The sequence below is a fragment of the Pseudophryne corroboree genome, chromosome 4 (genome assembly GCF_028390025.1).
Source record: "Pseudophryne corroboree isolate aPseCor3 chromosome 4, aPseCor3.hap2, whole genome shotgun sequence".
Taxonomy (NCBI): Eukaryota; Metazoa; Chordata; class Amphibia; order Anura; family Myobatrachidae; genus Pseudophryne; species Pseudophryne corroboree.
Genome location: NC_086447.1, coordinates 274,514,486 through 274,530,967, shown reverse-complemented (window position 1 = coordinate 274,530,967; position 16,482 = coordinate 274,514,486). Strand labels below are relative to the sequence as shown.

The 16,482-nt window shown below is 44.7% G+C and overlaps 1 protein-coding gene across 4 annotated transcripts in view; it reads right to left on the bottom strand.

Moving 5' to 3' along the window:
• The window catches only part of RSRC1 (arginine and serine rich coiled-coil 1), a 678,098-nt gene that overhangs the window by 330,759 nt on the left and 330,857 nt on the right, over positions 1 to 16,482 (bottom strand). For all 4 annotated transcript variants that reach the window (XM_063916134.1, XM_063916133.1, XM_063916131.1 and 1 more), the window contains exon 6: positions 15,382 to 15,433. In XM_063916134.1, the coding sequence (XP_063772204.1) occupies positions 15,382 to 15,433 (52 nt within the window). The remainder of the gene's footprint in view (positions 1 to 15,381; positions 15,434 to 16,482) is intronic.

The following is a 16,482-nucleotide window of genomic DNA, read 5'->3' as shown; positions in this document are numbered from 1 at the left end:
CTGAGGTTATGTGATCAGGTTTTAGTGATAGTTGAAAGTAGTTCAGGTTGTAGTTGGGAATTAATGGAAGGTCATGTGATCAAGAGGTTAGGTAGTAGTGAAGACTTGCATCATTAGCATGCTTTTGCATCAATACGCAGGTATCTGCAATTGAAAAGGCTGTTACGGGCATATATGCATCTTTATGCAAATCTGCATCTGTTTTTACAGCCAATTACTATATATAGTACTATATATATATATATATATATACCCACATGCGGAATGCGCTTTGAGGGCCTAATTCAGACCTGATCGCAACAGCAATATTGGGGGTCATTCCGAGTTGTTCGCTCGTTATTTTTCTCTCGCAACGGAGCGATTAGTCACTAATGCGCATGCGCAATGTCCGCAGTGCGACTGCGCCAAGTAAATTTGCTATGCAGTTAGGTATTTTACTCACGGCATTACGAGGTTTATTCTTCGTTCTGGTGATCGTAATGTGATTGACAGGAAGTGGGTGTTTCTGGGCGGAAACAGGCCGTTTTATGGGAGTGTTGGAGAAAACACTAGCGTTTCTGGGAAATACGCGGGAGTGGCTGGAGAAACGAGGGAGTGCCTGGGCGAACGCTGGGTGTGTTTGTGACGTCAAACCAGGAACGACAAGCACTGAACTGATTGCACTGGCAGAGTAAGTCTCGAGCTACTCAGAAACTGCACAGAGAAGTCTTTTCGCAATTTTGAGAACCTTTCGTTCGCAATTTTGATAAGCTAAGATTCACTCCCAGTAGGCGGCGGCTTAGCGTGTGCAAAGCTGCTAAAAACAGCTTGCGAGCAAACAACTCGGAATGAGGGCCATTGTTCTCTATTGGACAAAACCATGTGCACTGCAGGGGAGGCAAATATAACATGTGCAGAGAGATTTAGATTTGGGTGGGTGTGTTCAAACTGAAATCTACATTGCAGTGTAAAAATAAAGCAGCCAGTATTTACTCTGCCCAGAAACAAAATAACTCACCCAAATCTAACTCTCTCTGCACGTTATATTTGCCCCACTTGTAGTGCACATGGTTTTGCCCATTAAAGAACAATTTTGCTGCTGCGATCAGGTCTGAATTAGGCCCTATGTCCCTATTGGAAAAATGGGGGACAGGGCGCCAATTCTCTCTCTCTGGCACAGGGCACCAAAAAGTCTAGAGACGGTTCTGGTGGCACCTGTCACTATCACACAGTTGGAACAATGTGGAACATAATTCCTCAGTGTGCTTCTGTTTGTTGGAACTGTGCAAGCTGCTTCTACCCTGATGCCTGATAGTCTGTCCCATCCACTCTAGAGTGTTCTTGATATTGCCAGTATCCAGCCTGCATATCCCCAGCTTGCAATATATGCAACTAAGATCTCTGAATTTTCCATTATCATATAGTGTTCAAGTCTTATTGCCGATACTACTTGGTGTGCATGGGAATTTTTTTTTCTTCTTGTTTAGAAGAACTTCTCCTTTTCATGCACCTGAGAACTTGAAGTATTACTAAAATGATTGAGCAGCTACCATTTTAGATTGCCATTTCCTTCAGTTTAGTCTGCTTACCGTGCCTGTGTTCAGTGCTGCAGCTCCCTCTGGTTCCAGTCTGATTTAAGCCTGCTGTTTCCTCCAGTCCCAGTCTGGTTTCAGCTTGCTGTTCACTCTGGGTTCAGTTTGGTTCTAGCTTGCTGTCACCTTGGATTCCAGTCTGGTATAAGCCTGCTGTTGCCTCTGGTTCCAGTTTGGGTTCAAACCTGCTGTTCTCCTCCAATTCCAGTCTTGTCCAGCCTGCATAACTCCAACCATGGTCCTTCATTCTGGTCCCAGTCTGGTTTAGCCTGCTACCTACATTCCGGTCCAGCCTGTTACCTACACTCCGGTTCCAGTCTGAGTTATTCCTGCAGTAGTCTGAAGTATCCTGTTAATACTATTGATTGTAATAGTGTTTTTAAGTGCCAAGTCTTCAGTCTGCTATCCTTTGTGACTTCCAGCAAGTACTCTGTTTACAACTCACCTGCTCATTGCGGGTTCAAGTGGACTGTTTCCCTTATCGATACTTTAGTCTGTATTGCTGATCAATAAAGTCTACATCACACTAACTTCGTACCACCTAAAAGTTTCCTTAAGCTCTGATTCTACCACAGAGAACCTTGAAAAATGGGACACTGTATATTTAAATATCCTAGGCCAAAAGTGATCAGTTTCTGATCTCTATAAATATCGACCCCCAAAGATTTTCATAGATGTGAGGCAGCCGTGCAGAATGTCTACTGAAATAGGACTTTTTTTATAAAGGGGCAATCACCTACAAGGAAAATTGCTCCTGAGGATGCTGGATGCTCTGAAACCAGCGTGACGCGTAGAGCTTGAGCCTTTCCACTCTGCTGTGATTTTAACTCCTGCTACATCTTGGCACACCTTTGGACACCTGCTCCATTTTGGAACTTTGCACTACAGCACTTTAAATTCCGGATCTTCCCTCCAGCCATAATTGGACTCCACCTAAGGCTGATGCTACATCATGGGATCTATGCTTCAACATATCCGGTAAACCCATTGCATACCTAGCGACTGTTTACACGAGAAAGTGGCCTAGCCAAGTTTCCTGAACTATACAGGAGTACAGAAGTGGAACTCCTCTTGTATTGCAATATAAATACACATTATTGGTGGCAATGATCCATGTACTGTTTATTATTTTTGCATCTGCATATTTTAGAGAAGGGATTTTATTCTCTTTGTTATTTTAGATAATAAAATCAGATTTTAATTTTAAACCAACCGTCCATTCACTATTTATGTAATTCAGCCAGCGCTGGTATACCCACCTGTTTTCTTGTGCAAGGAAAAACCATGCCTTGTAAGTGATTACCCCTTTAAAACAACATCCAAGTTCGTTCGGCATTCTGCACAGCCGCTAAACTTGGGCGGCTTTACATCTGGCCCAAAGTGTATAGATTTACAACAAAAATATTATTAATAATGGAGATGATACAGTACGTGTAGGTTCATCTAATGTACTACATCAGTTCTTATTGATGGACATTTTCCTCTTTATCTCCTATGTTGCTGTTATTGCACTGTAGGTACTGTTTGGCAGAGTCTACAGTGCCAAAACAAGGCTCTGGAGTGCCCTGGCCAGTCCCACCCCATAAGCACAAGACATACTGATGTCGCACAGTGAGGACGTGGATGTCAGCACCGGCAAGTGCAGCACTCTTAGGAGCATCCTGAGGACGCAAAAGTGGCTGCACCCGACTGCAAGGTGTCCATCCAGAGAATGCTCAAGAAGGCAACAGTAACAAGGTCCGTGGGGCAGTGATGGTGACGCCCACAGTGTCCTGCATTCTCTATGGCAGACAATGCACTTCAGTCTATCTACTGACACCCCCCCCACACACACACACACACACACACACAGTGTCCTCAGCAGATCAGCAAAGTATGAACAATTTTAGATGAAGCCACTGCACTTTTTACATTCCCATCTACACTTTTCTCTTACAACAAGTGTAGTGTAAGTGATGAACAGAGGGAACATTTTCACCAAGCCATCCTGACAATGGAGCATCGCTAGAAAGGATGCTGGGACCCTGCAAGGATGGGAGGCTTCTGCTAATTCATTAATCTCGGACATCAGAGAGCAAAAATTGGGAGAACAGAATGGGGCAGTCTTAGTATTCTTATATGTAAAACTTAAGACTCCTTGATAAAGCTGGACAGGTGAAACGTGCAGATAATTTTTTTACAAATTTTTGAGTAGTGTAATTATTCTAATAAAGGGGGAAGACATTATTAATAGTAGACTAAAAGGGGTACACATTTTGTTATAAAATTAAAGGGCAGAGATTATTATTAGATTAAAAAAGGCACATATCAGTATACTAAAGGGATGCATTTAGTATACACTAAGGCCGGTATCCAATTAGTCGTGGTAATTTACCATGGCTAATTGATATACTGGGGGCCATCTAATTAGCCCCATAAGTTTTGGGGGATTTTTGTTCACCTGCCCAAGGCAGGGAAAAGAAATCCCTGATAAGTGACCCATTTTCAAGATTGCGGACGCGAAAACACATGGTACTTATCCAAGTCTATATTCGTGCAAAAACTAGTAATTTTTCTCACAAAAAAAGGGGTAACCATGCCTCTCAAGTTGATGACCCCACCAAATAGCTGGTCACACCCATTCAATGGGCCTTTGCTGTTTCATTTAGCTGGTGGGCCCCTCATGCCCTAGTCGGACACTGTTCATAAGACATAAAGTGAAATAACAGCGGGTTGAAGTCAATTAGCAGCAAACTAGGTTGCCCAACTTTTTAAGGTAAGTAAAACCCACAGCCTTAAGTTTTCACATTCAGTATGAAATCTGTGCTAAGTTATTGCACGTTTCAATGTCATGTTAGGTTCACTTATGTGGTTGTGGACAGGATTTGCTTCTGTATGTCCACAGTTTTACGATGGGCAGCCACAAGCACTGGTTATGCCCATTATATTGACCAGAAATAATTTGATTACATTCTGAACAACCAACCCGTGACACCCCTGCAAGTGCCCGAGGCAACCAAATGTGCCACAACATCTAGTTTGTGAACCAACATTTAAAAAAACTTAACTGACTAAAAAATTAAATTAATTTGAAAGCTGCTTACAAACTGACAGCTTTTTACGATTGAATTAGGTCAACAACATTTATTTAAAACTTATCCAACAAATTGCTCTGCCTTTTCCTATTATTATTCTTTTTCTGGGATGTACGTTTGCCTCCATGCGTCATTACATTGGGGTAAATTTACTAAGATTCGTAATTTTCCGTTTGAGGTCAAAGTTCAATCACGAATGACATCGAAAGTGTAAATATGCAACTTTTTGAATTTAGTACGACTAATTTACTAAGCTGCCGTATTCTGCATTTTCGGTTTTACCGATGTCGATGTCATTCGTTTTTTTAGGCAGTGTTTTACGTGAGTGACTTGTAAAACACTGCCAACTTTAATACAATGAATCTCGGCCGGATCTGAGAGATCCATGCTGGGCTTCATTGTGCACTTTAAAAAAATAAATAAATCAGTGTTAAATTAAAAAAAAAAAATGCGTGGGGTCCCCCCTCCTAAGCAAAACCAGCCTCGGGCTCTTTGGGCCGGTCCTGGTTGCAAAAATATGGGGAAAAAAATGATAGAGGTTCCCCCATATTTCAACAACCAGCACCGGGCTCTGCGCCTGGTCCTGGTTCCAAAAATACGGGGGACAAAGAGCGTAGGGGTCCCCCGTATTTCTGAAACCAGCACCGGGCTCCACTAGCCAGATACATAATGCCACAGCCTTCAATCAAGGGGTCCCCCCCCCTCCAGCCACCCAAGGACCAGGGGTGAAGCCCGAGGCTGTCCCCCCCATCCATGGGCTGCGGATGGGAGGCTGATAGCCGTTGTGTAAAAAAATGAATATTGTTTTTAGTAGCAGTACTACAAGTCCCAGCAAGCCTCCCCCGCAAGCTGGTACTTGGAGAACCACAAGTACCAGCATGCGGAGGAAAACCGGGCCCGCTGGTACCTGTAGTACTACTACTAAAAAAATACCCCAATAAAAACATAAGACACACACCTTGAAAGTATAACTTTAATACATACATACACACCTCCATATACACATACTTACCTTTTGTTCACACGAGGGTCGGTCCTCTTCTCCATGTAGAATCCATGTTGTACCTGTGGAAAAAATTATACTCACAAAATCCAGTGTAGAAGCCTCTTCTTCTTTTAATCCAGTTGTAATCCAGGTACTTGTCAAAATAAAAAAACGGACACCCGACCTCGCACTGAAAGGGGACCCATGTTTTCACATGGGACCCCTTTCCCCGAATGCCAGGAACCCCCTCTGACTTATGTCTAAGTGGGTTCCATCAGCCAATCAGGGAACGCCACGTTGTGGCATCCTCCTGATCGGCTGTGTGCTCCTGTACTGTATGACAGGCGGCACACGGCAGTGTTACAATGTAGCGCCTATGCGCTCCATTATAACCAATGGTGGGAACTTTGTGGTCAGCGGGTGACCGAAAGTAACCTCACCGCTGACCACAAAGTTCCCACCATTAATTACAATGGAGCGCATAGGCGCTACATTGTTACACTGCCGTGTGCCGCCTGTCACATACAGTACAGGAGCACACAGCCAATCAGGAGGGTGCCACAACGTGGCGCTCCCTGATTGGCTGAAGAAACCCTCTTAGACATAAGTCAGAGGGGGTTTCTGGCATTCGGGGAAAGGGGTCCCATGTGAAAACATGGGGCCCCTTTCAGTGCGAGGTCGGGTGTCCGTTTTTTTATTTTGACAAGTACCTGGATTACAAATGGATTACAAGAAGAAGAGGCTTCTACACTGGAGTATGTGAGTATAATTTTTTCCACAGGTACACCATGGATTCTACATGGAGAAGAGGACCGACCCTCGTGTGAACATAAGGTAAGTATGTGTATATGGAGGTGTGTATGTATGTATTAAAGTTATACTTTCAAGGTGTGTGTCTTATGTTTTTATTGGGGTATTTTTTTAGTAGTAGTACTACAGGTACCAGCGGGCCCGGTTTTCCTCCGCATGCTGGTACTTTTGGTTCTCCAAGTACCAGCTTGCGGGGGAGGCTTGCTGGGACTTGTAGTACTGCTACTAAAAACAATATTCATTTTTTTACACAATGGCTATCAGCCTCCCATCCGCAGCCCTTGGATGGGGGGGGACAGCCTCGGGCTTCACCCCTGGTCCTTGGGTGGCTGGAGGGGGGGGACCCCTTGATTGAAGGGGTCCCCACTCCTCCAGGGTACCCCGGCCAGGGGTGACTAGTTGGTTATGTAATGCCAGGGCCGCCGGAAGCTATATAAAAGTGTCCCCCGGCTGTGGCATTATGTATCTGGCTAGTGGAGCCCGGTGCTGGTTTCAGAAATACGGGGGACCCCTACGCTTTTTGTCCCCCGTATTTTTGGAACCAGGACCAGGCGCAGAGCCCGGTGCTGGTTGTTGAAATATGGGGGAACCTCTATCATTTTTCCCCCCATATTTTTGCAACCAGGACCGGCTCAAAGAGCCCGAGGCTGGTTTTGCTTAGGAGGGGGGACCCCACGCAATTTTTTTTTCAAAAAATACACACTTTCCCATCCCCTTCCCACTGATAAACATGCACGGATCTCATGGATCCCTGCATGCCTATCCAAACACGGGATAAAAAAGCAGGTCTGTTTTTTTTTAGCACTTTTTCACGAATTGTATTTCTGCACGGCAGTGTTTGGCTATTGTCGGCAGTGTTTGTGATTTGCACTTTTTAGTAAATTACCGATTTCTACAAAATTGCAGGCGTATTTGACCAATGGTGTATTGATTCGTGATTTTTTCCTAGGACTTCCAAAATATTACGAATGCCCTCATCACTGCCGAGATTTTTGCTTAGTAAATTACCGAAATGACACTTTGAAGAAAAAACGGCATCTCGGTCAAAATCGGGACCTTAGTAAATATACCCCATTGTGTCCACTTTGTGCTGCAAGGCAGGACAAAATGTTTGTTACTCCTCTAATCATATATACCTTGTTCATGTCGACCTAATGACGATGTTGGCTTAGTGACCCTGACGACCTAATGCATGTCGACCTAATGACTGTCGACCTAAATTTTGTCGACCTAATGACCCATACCCATTTGTTATATAGAAACTTGCATAACACACTAGGAGTGTAATGCCAACATTATTTTATCCCACCTACATAGGTAACAAACGCATAGCCCATACATGTTCTTATTTTCCTAGAGTTAATGGCTTGGGATTTTTTTTTTTTTTTTTAAAGTTGACCTTCTGACACTAGACTTTAAAAAAAAATATTTATAACTTGATGTAAAAATAAGATTTTACTCACCGGTAAATCTATTTCTCGTAGTCCGTAGTGGATGCTGGGACTCCGTAAGGACCATGGGGATTAGCGGCTCCGCAGGAGACTGGGCACAACTAAAGAAAGCTTTAGGACTACCTGGTGTGCACTGGCTCCTCCCACCAAGACCCTCCTCCAGACCTCAGTTAGGATACTGTGCCCGGAAGAGCTGACACAAATAGGAAGGATTTTGAATCCCGGGTAAGACTCATACCAGCCACACCAATCACACCGTATAACTCGTGATACTATACCCAGTTAACAGTATGAAATATAACTGAGCCTCTCAACAGATGGCTCAACAATAACCCTTTAGTTAGGCAATAACTATAAACAAGTATTGCAGACAATCCGCACTTGGGATGGGCGCCCAGCATCCACTACGGACTACGAGAAATAGATTTACCGGTGAGTAAAATCTTATTTTCTCTGACGTCCTAAGTGGATGCTGGGACTCCGTAAGGACCATGGGGATTATACCAAAGCTCCCAAACGGGCGGGAGAGTGCGGATGACTCCGCAGCACCGAATGAGCAAACTCTAGGTCCTCCTCAGCCAGGGTATCAAACTTGTAGACTGTTGCAAAAATGTTTGAACCCGACCAAGTAACAGCTCGGCAAAGTTGTAAAGCCGAGACCCCTCGGGCAGCCGCCCAAAAAGAGCCCACTTTCCTCGTGGAATGGGCTTTTACAGATTTAGGATGCGGAAGTCCAGCCGCAGCATGTGCAAGTTGAATCGTGCTACAGATCCAGCGAGCAATAGTCTGCTTAGAAGCAGGAGCACCCAGCTTGTTGGGTGCATACAGGATAAATAGCGAGTCAGTTTTCCTGACTCCAGCCGTCCTGGAAACATATACTTTTCAGGGCCCTGACTACGTCCAGTAACTTGGAATCCTCCAAGTCCCAAGTAGCCGCAGGCACCACAATAGGTTGGTTCACATGAAAAACTGATACCACCTTAGGAAGGAATTGGGAACGAGTCCTCAATTCCGCCTTATCCATATAAAATACAGATAAGAGCTTTTGTATGACAAAGCTGCCAATTCTGATACACGCCTGGCCGACGCCACGGCCCACAGCATGACCACTTTCCACGTGAGGTATTGTGGCTCAACCCAATGCGACTTCAGGAAATCCAACACCACGTTGAGATCCCACGCTGCCACTTGAGGCACAAACGGGGGCTGACTATGCAGCACTCCCTTAACAAAAGTCCAAACTTCAGGCAGTGAAGCCAGTTCTATTTTGGAAGAAAATCGATAGAGCCGAAATCTGGACCTTCATGGAACCCAATTTTAGGCCCATAGTCACCTCTGACTGTAGGAAGTGCAGAAATCGACCTAGCTGAAATTTCTCCTTTGGGGCCTTCCTGGCCTCACAGCACGCAACATATTTCCACCATATGCGGTGATAATGGTTTGCGTTCACTTCTTTCCTAGCTTTAAATAGCGTAGGGATAACTTCCTCCGGAATGCCCATTTCCTTCAGGATCCGGCGTTCAACCGCCATGCCGTCACACGCAGCCGCGGTACGTCTTGGAACAGACAGGCCCCCTGCTGCAGCAGGTCCTGTCTGAGCGGCAGAGGCCATGGGTCCTCTGAGATCATTTCTTGGAGTTCTGGTTACCAAGCTCTTCTTGGCCAACCCGGAACAATGAGTATAGTTCTTACTCCTCTCCTTCTTATTATTCTCATTACCCTGGGTAAGAGAGGCAGAGAAGGGAACACATACACCGACTGGTACACCCACGGTGTTACCAGAGCGTCCACAGCTATCGCCTGAGGGTCCCCTGACCTGGCGCAATATCTTTGTAGCTTTTTGTTGAGGCGGGACGCCATCATGTCCACCTGTGGCCTTTCCCAACGGTGTACAATCATTTGGAAAACTTCTGGATGAAGTCCCCACTCTCCCGGGTGGAGGTCGTGTCTTCTGAGAAAGTCTGCTTCTCAGTTGTCCACTCCGGGAATGAACACTGCTGACAGTGCTAACACATGATTTTCCGCCCATCGGAGAATCCTTGTGGCTTCTGCCATCGCCATCCTGCTTCTTGTGCCGCCCTGTCGGTTTACATGAGCGACCGCCGTGATGTTGTCTGACTGGATCAGCACCGGCCGGTGTTGAAGCAGGGGTCTAGCCTGACTTAGGGCATTGTAAATGGCCCTTAGTTCCAGAATATTTATGTGTAGGGAAGTCTACTGACTTTTCCATAGCCTTGGAAGTTTCTTCCCTGTGTGACTGCCCCCCAGCCTCGAAGGCTGGCATCCGTGGTCACCAGGACCCAGTCCTGTATGCCGAATCTGCGGCCCCCTAGAAGATGAGCACTCTGCAGCCACCACAACAGCGACACCCTGGTCAAGGTAACGGCGAGGGGGAGTCGCCTCGAACTCCAGCCTGTATCCCTGTGATACTATTTGCAGAACCTAGGGATCCACCTGTGGGCAAGCCCACTGGTCCCTGAAGTTCCCGAGACGCGCCCCTACCGCACCTGTCTCCACCTGTGGAGCCCCAACGTCATGCGGTGGACTCAGAGGAAGCGGGGGAAGATTTTTGATCCTGGGAACTGGCTGCTGATGCAGCTTTTTCCTTCTTCCCTTGTCTCTGTGCAGAAAGGAAGCGCCTTTTACCCGCTTGCTTTTCTGAAGCCGAAAGGACTGTACCTGAAAATACAGTGCTTTCTTAGGCTGTGAGGAAACCTGAAGTAAAAATTTTTCTTCCCAGCTGTTGCTGTGGATACGAGGTCCCAGAGACCATCCCCAAACAATTCCTCACCCTTATAAGGCAGAATCTCCATGTGCCTTTTATAGGCAGCATCACCTGTCCACTGCCGGGTTTCTAATACCCTCCTGGCAGAATGGACATTGCATTAATTCTGGATGCCAGCCGGCAAATATCCCTCTGTGCATCCTGTATATCTAAGACGACGTCTTTAATATGCTCTATGTTAGCAAACTATTATCCCTGTCTTAGAGTATTAATATTATCTGACTGGGTATCAGACCACGCTGCAGCAGCACTATTTATGCTGAGGCAATTGCAGGTCTCAGTATATATAACCTGAGTGTGTATATACAGACTTCAGGATAGCCTCCTGCTTTTTATCAGCAGGCTCCTTCAAGGTGGCCGTATCCTAAGACGGCAGTGCCACCTTTTTTGACAAACGTGTGAGCGCCTTATCCACCCTAAGGGATATCTCCCAACGTGACCTATCCTCTGGCGGGAAAGGGTACGCCATCAGTAACTTTTTAGAAATTACCAGTTTCTTATCGGGGGAACCCACGCTACTTTACACACTTCATTCATTCATCTGATGGGGGAACAAAACACTGGCTGCTTTTTCTCCCCAAAAATAAAACCCCTTTTATGTGGTACTTGGGTTCATGTCAGAAATGCATAACACATTTTTTATTGCCGAGATCATGTAACGGATGTTCCTAGTGGATTGTGTATATGTCTCAACCTCGTCGACACTGGAGTCAGACTCCGTGTCGACATCTGTGTCTGCCATCTGAGGTAACGGGCGCTTTATTGAGCCCCTGATGGCCTTTGAGACGCCTGGGCAGGCGTGGGCTGAGAAGCCGGCTGTCCCACAGCTGTTTTACGTCATCCAGCCTTCTATGTAAGGAGTTGACATTTTCGGTTAATACCTTCCACCTATCCATCCACTCTGGTGTCGGCCCCACAGGGGGCGACATCCCATTTATCGGCCTCTGCTCCACCTCCACGTAACCTTCCTCATCCCACATGTCGACACAGCCGTACCGACACACAGCACACACACAGGGAATGCTCTGACTGAGGACAGGACCCCACAAAGTCCTTTGGGGAGACAGAGAGAGAGTATGCCAGCACACACCAGAGCGCTATATAATGCAGGGATTAACACTATAACTGAGTGATTTTTCCCCCAATAGCTGCTTGTATAAACAATATTGCGCCTAAATTTAGTGCCCCCCCTCTCTTTTTAACCCTTTGAGCCTGAAAACTACAGGGGAGAGCCTGGGGAGCTGTCTTCCATCTGCACTGTGAAGAGAAAATGGCGCCAGTGTGCAGAGGGAGATAGCTCCCTTTTTCGCGGACTTTTCTCCCGCTTTTTTATGGATTCTGGCAGGGGTATTTATCACATATATAGCCTCTGGGGCTATATAATGTGATATATTTGCCAGCCAAGGTGTTTTTATTGCTGCTCAGGGCGCCCCCCCCCCAGCGCCCTGTACCCTCAGTGACCGGAGTGTGAAGTGTGTATGAGGAGCAATGGCGCACAGCTGCAGTGCTGTGCGCTACCTTGGTGAAGACTGATGTCTTCTGCCGCCGATTTTCCGGACTCTTCTTGCTTCTGGCTCTGTAAGGGGGCCGGCGGCGCGGCTCCGGAACCGAACATCAATGGCCGGTTCCATGCGGTCGATCCCTCTGGAGCTAATGGTGTCCAGTAGCCTAAGAAGCCCAAGCTACCACCAGTTAGGTAGGTTCGCTTCTTCTCCCCTTAGTCCCTCGCTGCAGTGAGTCTGTTGCCAGCAGATCTCACTGTAAAATAAAAAACCTAAAATATACTTTCTTTCTAGGAGCTCAGGAGAGCCCCTAGTGTGCATCCAGCTCAGCCGGGCACAAGAATCTAACTGAGGTCTGGAGGAGGGTCTTGGTGGGAGGAGCCAGTGCACACCAGGTAGTCCTAAAGCTTTCTTTAGTTGTGCCCAGTCTCCTGCGGAGCCGCTAATCCCCATGGTCCTTACGGAGTCCCAGCATCCACTTAGGACGTCAGAGAAAAATCCCTTTTAGAGAGGAGTGTTGTTTTAGCATTAAGCCAAAAGCAGAACGATTAGTCAAAACTAAACAAAAAAAATAAAAATATCAAACACTGTAAGTGCCACTTTATATATTAAAAAGTGAATAACGCATCCCAGAGGATGTCGCTATGCAATGAAATATGGCCATCTCTCGCAAAATAAGCAGCATTATGCAAAACACACGGATAATAAAGGCATAGGTGATAACAGAAATGCTGGTTGTGATGGCAGCTGTAAACTGGTATCAAAAATCTACTGTGGATAATGTAAAAACAAACAGATTTTTAAACACAACTAAATAAGAGATTTCAGTTATATGGACATTCTCAAAGATATGGAAGCATCCAGTGAGGAGAAAGAGGACTAAACAAATAATATAACTATTTTGAGTACTTACGATAACCAACAAAGGTAATGGGCCCTACACATATGGCGATGTGCCGCCGAGGTGCCCGACGGCCGATACGGCCGACGGGCGACCCGGCGGCGGGGGGGCAGTGACGGGGGGAGTGAAGTTTCTTCACTCCCCCCGTCACCCGGCTCCATAGACGTGCAGGCAAATATGGACGAGATCGTCCATATTGGCCTGCATGCACAGCCGACGGGGGACCAGCGATGAACGAGCGCGGGGCCGCGCATCGTTCATCACTGGAGCCTCCACACTGAAAGATATGAACGAGTTCTCGTTCATTTATGAACGAGATCGTTCATATCTTTCAAAAAATCGGCATGTGTGTAGGGCCTATAACACAGAGCTTTCTGTACCAGCACATAAACATTGTTACAACCCTTATTTACCCTTTTAAAATGCCCATCAGAATGAGAACAGAAATATTTGAACGGAAGTTACAGGAAAATATTTAAAAAAATATGTTCATATTGTTATTTGTGTTTAATATTGGTACAAACGCAAACTCAACCTAAAAATTTTGGATTTTTTTTTATAAGTAAACACTTTCCGAATAAAGCCACATATGTGGCATACATAAAGTAACGTCTCTGTTAGCTGACATAATGGATAAGCCATAAGTGCAGTGACATGCCAGAGTTTCTCCTACATTCCCCGAGCAGTGCGTGCTGTTGTGATACCACCGTTAGGAATGGAGAAATATAATAAAAGTGGTGCAGAAGTTCTTGTGCAGTAAAGGTACTGTAACTAAAAGTACCCAAACAACTGCTTTTATTTCGAAATATTTACAGTTCATCATATATATAACTGAATACCAATACCTATAAACATCTAGGGCAGTGATTTTCAACCTTTTTTTACTCGTGGCACACCAAACAATATTTTAAAATTGCCAAGGCACACCAACAGTTCCCCACAGAAAAAACAAAACAAGAAACACACATTGGCCCTCATAGTAAAAATAAATAAATCCACAAATACATTGGCCTACACAGAAAAAACAATCACATTGCTCCCTACATAAATTCTATTGCTCTCCACATGAATTATTCACATTGTTCCCCCCATAAATCCTATTGCTACCCACAGGAGAAATAAAATAACAAATATTAGCCCCTACCGGTCAGCTGTCCTCCTCTACCTGTCCCTCAGTGGCGGGGGTTGTTCATAGTGGAGTGCTGCGAATACTGAGCAGCAGGTGGTCGGGCAGGTGTGGATGAGAGTGGGCAAGGAAAGCTGTGTATGCAGGCGGGAACTGGAAGATGTGTATGCAGGCGGGTGGGCTGGCGATACGCAGCAACCGTGACCTATGATATCACACCGCCGCGTCTTCAAGGCATACGTCACGTCCGGAGCACGACTGATCCTCTAAGAGAAGCCCGGGCTAACAGTTCACTCTGAAGGTTCAGGCAGCTGCTCTGGCTTCGCGGCACACCTTGCAACTGGTCGCGACACACTAGTGTGCCACGGCACACTGGTTGAAAAAGTGCCGTTTTTTCAAGCAGTCAAAAAAATTGCACTTTCGCCCATTTTTAAGTCAAATTTACATTCGACTTATTCAATGCCCATGTAATTTTTTTCGACTGGTTGAAAAATCCGACATGGGCGAAAAGCATGTGGATTGGCATCTTCGCCGCTGATCCACGTGTTTTAGCGAATTCACGGGCGTCTTAACCATTTTTGGGCCAGTATTCGGCCATACCTATAAAATGAATAGGCATGGGTGAAACTGGATTCAAAAACGGGTGCAACTGCCCGCAATTGAATACACTGGGGGGTATTCAATTGTTTGAAAAGTCAGTTGGGAGTCTGTTTTTTCCTATCTAATAGACAGGAAAAAACAGACACCCAACTGACTTTCAAACAAATGAACTCCACCCATTGTGTGCAATTATTGCAGATTTCTCGGCTAGCCGAAAAATCAGGCACTAACTGAATACCCCCCTAGTGTCTCGAAAATGCCATGTTACTGTTTCCTAGCTGCACGTGACCTTAGGCTAATGCAGAAATTATGTTCAAGTTGCATGTGGTTAGGAAAATCCCACTACATGGGCAACAGAGAGACCGGCATTGCTAACCTAGTCTCAAAAAAGAATGCAAATAATTGTTACTTTTCTTTTCATTGTTCTTTAAAATTAGCTTGTTTGTTCTTTAAAATAATGACACAAATAGACTTTGCAGCAGTGCCAATGCATAATACATCCTTATAATGAATGTAGTTTCTGCTCGGTAATTATTTCAGTCTCACAAACGTAGACCTTCATCTACCATCACTCACCGGCAGCTTGGAGAACCATCTGCAGTGTTGCTTTGGCCTTTTCAACAGGAGTCTAAAAACAAAGACAAAAAGCATATTTACCATACATTATGGCACTAATCAAAGGCACTGTGTGTTTATACAGAAGAAACAGCAGTGAGATAGACCAAAACAACCATGAAAGTACATATCCCTCCTCATTTCTATGCAATATCCATTATTTGAAAGTACATTCACTATTTTGCAGCCTCCACATTTCCTAACCCCAACCTACTATATTCTTCCTAGCTCATTTAATTGTTAGGCTGTATCCACTTCTATTCAATGTAAATTGTTCCCCGCCTCTCTTACGAGTCCAACCAAAGATTATGTTTTGTGCATGCTATCTGCCCCCACTGCCCCATCATCTGCCACCTCAGCATCACATTATATGCCCCCGCAGTGTTCTTTGTTTCTGTTTTTCAATAATAAAAAAAAAAAAACAACACAAAGAAGCTCTAATCTGGCACATAAATATTAAATATTAATTATTAAATTAGTATTTGTTTTAAATCTTTAGATACGTCTCGTCAACATTTTTACTAAACCTTTCAAAGGTTAATGTATCTACTAATTTGATAAATATGTGAAAGTAAATAAAAGCATACATATTACATTAAAAAAATCAAATGCTTTATCGTCATCAAACTTAATACATTCATGACTTCTAAAAACCAAGAAACGCCAAACAAATCCTTTTAATCAAAACTAAAGTTAGATTTTTAACTTTCTGCAAATGTTACACACTGGCTTCAAAGCTTTTAAACAGAAAACAAATGTGGTTATATCACAATAGGATAATGCTTTGCACCTGTAAGTAGATTATATATATAAAAAAAATAAAACAAAACTAATGACTTTTTCCCAAGACTCAATGAATTACCAGATAACTCAAGTTTAACAAAATTAAATTTTTTAACAGCAACTAGTTGGCAATTAACCAATTTGCCATGAAATGATATGAATCCTGTAGCTCGCTGCCACAGTGTTAATTTTGTCTACAAACATTTTGACTAAAAGTATACATCGACTACAGTTTATTTCAGGACTACAATTAGACTAAAATGAAAACTGAGATCCACT